The sequence below is a fragment of the Limulus polyphemus genome, unplaced genomic scaffold (assembly GCF_000517525.1).
Source record: "Limulus polyphemus unplaced genomic scaffold, Limulus_polyphemus-2.1.2 Scaffold252, whole genome shotgun sequence".
Lineage (NCBI taxonomy): Eukaryota > Metazoa > Arthropoda > Merostomata > Xiphosura > Limulidae > Limulus > Limulus polyphemus.
Genome location: NW_013665862.1, coordinates 87434 through 97357, shown reverse-complemented (window position 1 = coordinate 97357; position 9924 = coordinate 87434). Strand labels below are relative to the sequence as shown.

General features: G+C 32.5%; 1 protein-coding gene across 1 annotated transcript in view; it reads right to left on the bottom strand.

Annotated features, from left to right (window-relative positions):
• Nucleotides 1–360: 360 nt before the first annotated feature.
• Nucleotides 361–9924, bottom strand: part of LOC106478805 (cytochrome P450 4c3-like) — a 22464-nt gene continuing 12900 nt past the window's right edge. The window contains exons 6-12 of the mRNA XM_013939374.1: nt 6947–7016; nt 6032–6158; nt 3641–3835; nt 2907–3080; nt 2498–2564; nt 1540–1719; nt 361–521 (exon numbers count right to left, since the gene is read on the bottom strand). Coding sequence (XP_013794828.1) covers nt 361–521; nt 1540–1719; nt 2498–2564; nt 2907–3080; nt 3641–3835; nt 6032–6158; nt 6947–7016 — 974 coding nt within the window. The remainder of the gene's footprint in view (nt 522–1539; nt 1720–2497; nt 2565–2906; nt 3081–3640; nt 3836–6031; nt 6159–6946; nt 7017–9924) is intronic.

Below are 9924 nucleotides of genomic sequence, written 5' to 3'. Positions count from 1 at the left end.
TATGAATAGTATATGTTATCCTTTAATGCGCTAAGTCTGAATAATAGGTAGATGGCCCATTAGCAACTACGTACAAGAAACTGAACACATTATATATATAAGATTATAAACTGAATTGCGACACCATTGTTCACATAGCTAAATAGATCTTAAATGTTATAGCTTTTTTCATATGACGTCTTAGTAACGTCAAGCTTACCGATAACCCAGGTAACAACATTTAATGTTGTTATCTTTATTAACTTTAAGAACTGCTACCTTTGAATACAGGTGACAAAATATACGATATAAATGAAGATATCAGCTCATATTGAGTTTCTTACACTTACAGAATAAAACCATTATCGGACTTTTTACATTTCACCACCTAGGCGTTATTCTCATACGTAACCCTTGTTTTGGCCGGATTACCATCTCAGCAATAAGATGGATCTTGTCTCTTGGGTCTAATGACGTTAGGTTGAAATTACGAAGGATATTTGCAATTAAAACTTTCTCTTCCATCATCGCAAACTTTTGACCTGTAAAATGTTTTAGAACATTTATTACTTTACTAAAAATAGGGAAATAATACAATTAAATTTCTATGTGAAAGTTCCTTACAGAGTCTGAAAGGCAACAAATTTTAATCCAAAATTTTATTTACGTCTTTCTCAGGTCCAGAGAAAATCAGAAAGAAAAATGAATGTGTGCATTGTTGTTGTTTTTGCCCAAAAACACATAAATTGGGATCAATGTCTCACTTTTATCATTTAATGATTAAAAGCTACAGTGAAAACTATGCAGTCAAAATTTACCGATTTTTTTTCATTTCAATTTCGTTATTTTACAAATTTCAGGAAACTTACGAATGGACATTGAAGTCTGAAACAATTATTTGAAGTGCACATAAAAGTATGACAATTAAGCGAAATTTTAATAAAATTACTGAATAGAGTTAATCTTGCTATTTGTGCTTTATAATTGGAATTATTATGCGCACGTGGCCTAAATGGCCAGGTCAGAGACCCCTATGGTTCAGGTATAGCCGTCTCTAGTTTAAAACTATTGACCAGAGAAAGAGCAGCCAGCCAGTAGCACTTGGTGCATCAAGAGTTTGTTTGTCTCTTTGAATAGAATAACGGGATTGCCTGCCACTTTTATAACGCACCGAAAGTTGAAAGTGCGGACCATGTTCTGTGGCATCACTTTTTTTAACCTTGGGCTGGGCCACACCTGGCTCATAATACTTTAGAAATTTGACATATTTCGAACTTCATTTATTTCTTGCTGAATATACAATTTAGAATCTGAAGAAAATCCAGCTGTATATTCAGTCATTACTCACAAAAAAAAAAGAAAAATAACAGCAAGAAAAAGACTAAGGCGGGAAATATTTCCTTTAAAATCTCACTTGTTCCATTTTTACTTTATTTGAAATAGTCTGTTATTAAATTTTTATTTATTTGTTTTTTGTAAAATATGCAGTCAAAATAACTAAGGAACTTGAGCATAGGAAAACAATTTAAAATTTCCTAGCCCTACGCAACTTCTGCTTACCAATACAGTTTCTCGGGCCAGCTGAAAAAGGAACATAAGCGTAAGGATGACGTCCTGCTACATTTTCTGGTAGGAATCGATCCGGGTCGAAAATTTCCGGATTTGGAAACACTTCTGGATTTCTATGCAACATAAACGTAAACAGAAAACACGTGGTCCCTTGTGGTATAGTGTAGCCATCTGTTGAGAGAAAAACATTTCACTTACCTATAAAAAAACTCCAATTTGTCGTAATAAACCAATGAATGTTTCGTGTTGAGATTAGCCGAATGACTTAATCTTTTAAGAAAAGAGAGACACGCTCATGAACTCACGTTGAAAGACATTAACTTGTCGCGTTGTTTTTAAAACCGTAAATTACTGAATCCTTTTAACATAAACTAACAATTATTTGGAAATAATTTCCATTTGTCAAAAATATTGCGGATTTTCTATAATGACCAAATCAAAGAAGTATTAAATGCGTTGTCATATGATTATTTTTGTTAGAAATTATAATTTTTTTGTTTTCTGCCTCTATCAATTTAATCATAATAATTACTGCTTCGTTTTCATTGAGTCTTACTAACGGTCCGTCTTCGAGACAAATTTGTCCTGTAAATTGTTTATTATCTTACATTTGTTTCTAATATGCTCGTATTTTAATTTAAAGAAGTATTTTATTTAGTTATCGCTAGATGACGCTACGTTTGACATGTAAAGCACTGTAGTTTCGGGAAAACCAACAGTTTTTTTTTTGTCTTAACATACAATAGTTTCAACAAATTCGATTAACTTTACACAAACTGATAATATCTTCTGCCACAAGTAAACATTATGGTTTTGTGAAAAGAATGATTGTCATCACTGTTAATATTATATCAAAATCATTTGGTTGTAATAAGATTTTAACATGTGAATACGAAATATATAATTGAGTATCTATGCAATTTTTGAACAAATAAATGAAAATACCCACTGACAACAATATCTTCTTGAAGCATTCTTCCAATAAAAGGAACTGATGGGAAGAGGCGAAGGCCTTCCTGGATAGAAGAGGATTTAAAGATGAATGAACAATAAATATTATTGTGTAAAAAGGAAAATAAATCCCAGATGAGAGCTATATGTAATATAATATAAATCTATTTCACCATTTGAATAAAAAAGTACGCTAATACCAAATCCTCAAAAGTTCACTTTACAGAGAAAATTGGGAGAAAATTTCGTATCAGCACTATTACTGGATGCTTCACAATATTCTATAAAAAACAATATTGCGTTGAAAAAGTTGACAACGGCAGCATATTAGAAAAAAACAAATCCAACGATTACAGTAAATATATATTTATTATTACAATTGAAACTTCACACAACATATTACATACTTTAAGTGCACACTCCAAATACTTCATCTGTTTTATATCCTCTAAGGTGATTGGCCTTGTAGAATCATCACCAAAGATGGTGTCTAATTCATTCTGTATTTTCTGCTGAATAGTGCGATTCCAGCCGATAAGATACAGAGTCCAGCTTATTGCCATAGCTGTCGTGTCATGTCCCTTTTGTAGAAGAACAAAAACGATGTTACGATATACATGATATTCAAAGAACATTTGGATGTGCAAATTTCAAATGATCCAAACATAGAAAGGGGTATTAGCAAGTTCTGAGATTCTAGTAGAGTTCTTAAATAATCACCCTGTTTAAATGAATAAATCTTAATACTTAAGTTAATTAAACAGTGCATCGTACGAATTCGGATAGAAAAGTATTTAAAAAAAAATCCCGATATTGTTGGGGTTATTTTATTAAGTGAACCAATTACCAAGTAGATCAGTTTGGATGAAGCTGGACCTCAACAGAATCAACTGGATCTTTCCTCATATGTTCGAACAAGAAGATAGATGGTATGCATACCATTGGGTGATAAATTTAGTTGAGCAGAAAAAAGATAGGTGGCATGTATACAGCTGGGTAGCACTGAGTATTTGTATGTAGGTGCATATAGATAGACATGTTGTAATAAAAAATGTCTTACTCATTAGCGGAAAGAAGTGGGAAAACTAAATAAAGCAGCAATAATTAAAGATCTATTCGAGTAAATGACATGCTTTTTTACCTCAAACATGAAAGTGTCCACTTCTTCACGAATATCTTCTAGTGTAAGGGTGGGATCTTTCAAGTGATGATTGATTAAGAGATCTAAAAATGCCTGATGTCGTTTCAACCTTATCACTCCATTTTCATTACTGCCCAGATCATCTTTATTGGTCTGTTGACTGTTTAATATCTGAGTTTTCCGATTGCGAATAACCTGGATAAAATTGGTGCACAATCAAGATAAGCTTGAAGAGATTTATAGTTGAAACACGAATCTAATTATTTCAAGAGCAAAATAAAACTGAACGATTCCTTTTAAAAATATCAGATAATTTTCCCTCAAATACCTACAAACTAGTATCTAGAACATGCAGAATGTTTCAATGGTTTGAAACATTAGGATTTATTTTTAAAAATGAAATCATTACTTTTGCTAAAGTCCGAGAAACACCGTATATGTTTCTTTGTATGATACACTTTTTTATATTTAGTGCAATATTCTGCTTGCAAATATAAAATATAAATATTTGAATGAGGTATCGCACTAGAGACAAGGAATAATTATACACATCCACTCTACATGCAGTAACCTACACGTCTTTTGTTACATTTCTCTTTTTACTGCATTGGTTCATGTATGAACAGAAGAAAAGAAAGAGTAAACACCAAATTAATAACCTGCTGTTACTTGTTAATAAACACAAAGCTACACAAAAGGCTATCTATGCTCTGTTCACCAAAGGTATTGAAACCCGGTTTGTATCAGTCCGCAGGTATCCCGCTGAGCCATTAGGGGCTCCAATTATTATTAACAGAGTTGGGAAAGATTGTGTGACTTTGCCATAAATAGCCGTAAACTAGAATAGTTCAACAGTTTGTCTAAGTAACAAGGTGATAGTTAAGTGTTCAATTTGAATAACATTAACCTATATACTTTGCACAGTTTTTACCTGGTATAACATAGAACATAAAGTCACACCATACTTGTTGATTAGTAGCACTAATAAGTTTTCCCATTAGTGCATTAGTGCTACTAATCAACAAGTATGGTGTGACTTTATGTTCTATCTTATTCCATCTTGAGTTAAAGTATCCAGTTTCAAAATCTTTCAAATTAAATTTGAAAAACCAGACACCTATTACCAAATAATTAGTGTCCATGCTCCACGTCCTCAGGTAGGACAGCGATAAGTTTACGGACTTCCAACACTAAAATCTGAGATTCGATTCCTGCTGTGAACATAGCAGATAGCTCAATGCAACTTTGCTCTAAAAACAAACACTATTATACGTATTTCGTTTTTTATATAGATAAACCTAAGACACTGTTCTAAAAAATTTTTAAAAATCTTTTCTGTTATAAATAATATAATTTTGCAAAGTTTCTACAAAACAAGCTATTTACCCTATGATAAATGACGTTTGAAATTCTAAAATCCCTTACTTGGCGTTTCGGGTAGACGAAAATGGCAGTTATATGTTTTTCATAATAACGTTTAATAAGAAAAAAAAATCCAGAGTTTTATCCTGGTTGAAAAAATTAATAAGACAACATCCCGAAAGGTGAAATGATGTGGATGGGTTTTTGAGAAAAAAATTTGTTTTGAATTTAAAGTAAATGCTTATTTGTGGATCTCTCGGTTGCAAATTTAATGGAAATAAATTATAAAGTGTATGTGTAGTTTTGAAAGGATATGCATGCATTTAACGGAAAACATTGAAAACTGTATGTTGATCTCACTATAAATATGTCAAGGTCACCGATCATTCTAAAAAAGTTGTTAATTTAAATTTGTTTCTTCCAGGAGCCCCCACCTTCCACCCAGTGGTACAGCGGTATGTTTACAAACTTACAATGCTAGAAACCGGGTTTCGATACCCGTAGTGGGCAGAACACAGGTAGCCCATTGTGCAGCTTTGTGCTTAACTTCAAACAAACGAAGCGAGATCATGAAGATTGCGATTTGTTTTTACTATTTTCCATACTGTTAATTCTTAATTATAGAAGTAATCTACAGGAAATTTTGTGTTTCTGGAAAATTAGCAAAGGAATTACATACAACGCTTACAAATGCGAGATAGTTGACTGAATGGGAATAATATCAGGTTAATGTTGCCCGTTCGAACATTTTTCTAAGCGTAATGCATACTTTATGAACATACTGTATTAATGTATTTCTGTATTGATTTTTGATTTATTTGCACAGCTTTCGCATAGCAGTTAGAGACTGTATAAATCTGGGTTGTTTTTTTATCTCTTCTTATTGAAAGTTACGCAAAAATAATCTTCTAAAAATAGTGGTTTCAATATGAAATACAAGTTTCCCTACACGCATGTTTTCAATCAAAGTTTAGAATTTTTCGTGTTTCAGTAAAGTTGTAGCACAAAGTCTATAAAATCTGTACATACCCATCTAGTAAAGTTATGAAGATCTGCTAGACTTTTATGAAAACGACGTCCGTATGACGACAAAGAAAAGAACATCATTGGCCATAGCCAAGGTCTCATCATACGAGACATAAACATTTCACCAACCCTGGAATATGTAAATAAAGAGGTAAAGATAAATAAATAATAAGCTGAAAGTTATTAAAGTGGTTTAAATTAACGAGATAATCTTCCTGGTGAGTCAAGCTAGTTTCATCATCTCGCCAGTTTGCTTCTAATTTTAAAAGAATAAACATTTAAATGTTTAAGAATATTAACAATAACAAAAACATTGGTCTTAATTTATGTTAGCAATAAACCTTGTCAAAGAAAAAAAAAAGAACAAAATTAAAATAACAGAAAACAGATACTTATAAGAAAATAACAAAATATTTCACAAATACACAGATGGCGCCAAAGTCTTTCCATAAGCTATAAATTTTAACATCATTTCCTATTCTTTTCAATCTAACTTAAGATTATTCACTTAACAAAACTAATGTCGCAAGCATGATCTGCTACTTCCTTTACAAATATACAAAATATTTAAAGACTGTAATGATTCTGTTGAAATCTAATGCTTGCAATTGAAATATAACATTAAGCGCTTATTAAGTTTAAAATCTTTAACAGAAATGGACATGTAACCAAATTCAATATTTGATACAGTATGGCCATCTTTAAATAAGATTCTGTTGAAATCTAATGCTTGCAATTGAAATATAACATTAAGCGCTTATTAAGTTTAAAATCTTTAACAGAAATGGACATGTAACCAAATTCAATATTTGATACATTATTTAAAGATGGCCATACACAGTTAAAGTGATTTGGGTTTCAAAAATTGAATTAGAAACAAAACAAAAAAACGAACACACTTGATGTATTGAAACTTACTCGTATAAAGCCTTCACGTACGGTGATTCCTTATTGCTCTGTGCGTGAATTTTAATTCCCATAGCACTCTCTGAAAATAGACGACAAGAATAAATGTAAGCATCTTAATAATAGGTGATACTCGTTAGATTAACCATTAAATATGTTTTTGTTTGGTTAGAGAATTGTATATCTTATATCAAGTCAAGAATATCTATGTTTTAAAGACGTTATCTGATTTATGGAAATATAAGTTCTATATATTTTAAGGTCATCATACACGGGAAAACATGTTTCGAGAATACAATGTTTTCTCGTGCATTATGACTCTTTCCATGTTTCTAGAATCGAGAAAGCATGTGTTTTGGAGTAGGCCTGACTTCTCTTTGAGAAACATTTAGCTTTTGGCTAGCTCCCCCCAGTGGCAAGTCTGAAAAAACTTATAACGTTAAAAAAACGTGTTTCCATACTCGTGGTGGGAACAGCACAAATAGCCCATTGTGTAGCTTTGCGCTTAACTACAAACAAACAAAACCTTTGGGCAATAAGAAGAGACTCTGTTATCGTGAGTTTGAAATGTCATGTGATTTTCCAAGATGGCGACTTCAGCAGAAGATGGAATGCTTTGGACCCTCTTACAGATAATAATTTGCTGAAAAGTACGCTGACAGGCTATGGATTTTTGATATAAAAACAAATACTACCACAGTCGAAACATGAAAAAGAAAGTTTAGGAATTACAAAAACTTAAGCGATCATTTACAGTTAGATCCTTTAAAAGATTATACGTTCCTCTCTCTTATGCCAATTTAAGATCCACACAAATTTATTTCTGCGATTTTTTCATTCTTTTGCGAAGTTTTAATGCAATTATAAGTACGGCACCCCTCAGCAGAAAAGGCTTTCATCTATTTCGAAGCATGTGGCAAGAATGTTTGTAATTGTTTGTAAATAAGCAGAAAGCTACACAATGAGCTATCTGTGCTCTGCCCACCACGGGTATCGAAACCCGGATTCTGGCGTTATAAGTCCGCAGACATACCGCTGTGCCACTGGGGGTGGCAAGAATGATCATGTGCAACTTAAAAATGACTCCATGTAACGTTTCCTGATAATTTCTGAAGAAACGTATTTTTTACTTCTAGAAACATGTTTCTACATGTATGCTAGCCTTTAAATGTAATTGGTCAAGTGTTTTAATACACTTCAATACTTCAGGCGACTTTAAATTCCTAGGCTATATAAATAAGCAACGGAGAACAAAAAAAAACAACGACACCTAATAAATAGTAAGAACTCATTAAAAAAAGTTACTTTAAAAAAGAAAATTATATATAACTACTTTGAGATGTTTCACAAGTTCTTGAAATTATTCGCGTTTTTACTAATGGGATATTTTCCTCACCACCTTTACGAGCGCTAATATAGTATGGAACCTGACGTCGTAGACGACTTATCGTATCAGCGCTAAGTGTCAGCATGAAAATATTTATATTTTTTGAAATAGAGAACAAACTATATATCATACTCAAATTTTATCAGTTTATTTAACTTTCATACAATTCAGAGATAAGTAAGACTTTGTAAAACTGAGAATTAATAACGCAATATTGAATTGTAGAAAGATATTTTTTGTTATAATAAAGGGGCTTATTTATAAGTTATGTTACGAGTTTCTTTCGGATATTCGCATAAAACTACAGTAACCGTTAATTTCGGGCTTATAAACTAGAGGGAAGGCAGCTAGAGAACAACACCCATCGTCAACTCTTGGGCAAGGCAAATTGAATTATGGGTTTTGACCACCATTCTTATAAGGTACCAACCACCCCTAAAGCATGGTAGGGCAATTTTTTAGCAACGGGACATAAACCATAATATCTAGGATTCCATGAACGGCACAATATTCACTAGGCCACGCGCGATCTCATATTACAATTACCATCAGACTGAAATTCCTTATATCAATACAGCCGAATCTATTGCCACCCGGGCAGTTACGTCTCTATACTTGCATACCTATCGAAACGTTACTTGGCGTACATTGTTTGTTTGTTTTGAATTTCGCGCAAAGCTACACGAGGGCTATCTGCACTAGCCGTCCCTAATTTAGGAGTAAAAGACTAGAGGGAAGGCAGCTAGTCATCACCCCCCACCGCCAACTCTTGAGCTACTCTTTTACCAACGAATAGTGGGATTGATCGTAACATTATAACGCCACACGGCTGAAAGGGCGAGCATGTTTTGTGTGACGGAGATTCGAACCCGCGACTCGCAGATTGCGAGCTGAGCGCCCTAACCACCTGGCCATGTCTGGCCACTTGGCGTACATAATAGATTTTCAGACAAAGATAAAAATATAAATATTTATATTTTTATAGCGTCTAACACAGACAAAAGATAAATCTGAAAGCTTTATCTATGTGTAGTTTTGACTGTTGCATGGATAACCAAACTAACAATATGTGTGCACTAATATAAAACTACCAACTATTATATTTAAAATTCTGGAAAATAAAAAAAGAAAAGAAGAAAGATACAGAAGTATAGCAGTAAAATTACAACGTCCACACACAGAGAGACTGCTATTAAATATAACTGTTCGTAAAACTGTAACCGTTGGATATTTTAATTTACTCTACTGAGCAACTGAGTAAAGGAGTTATAAAATGTATTAGTAATTTATCAAAACATGAATGAAATATATAAATCAATAGACAGTTTTAAAACACAAAGTACAAGAGCTAATAGGTCGTCGGCTTGTATAATAACGTAAATCATTAATGCTAGTTTACTGGTATTCTATACGAAAAGTGACGAAATAAATTGAAGATAAATATAGATTTTGATAATTTATTATAAATTCATATTTAAATCCTAGCGTTGAACATGTTTGAACTTGTTGACATATTTCCTTTTTACCTCTATAAATTGAGTTATTTGTGTACATAATTATATGATGGATGTTGTTTTTTGTTTACATTCTATATTCACAAAAA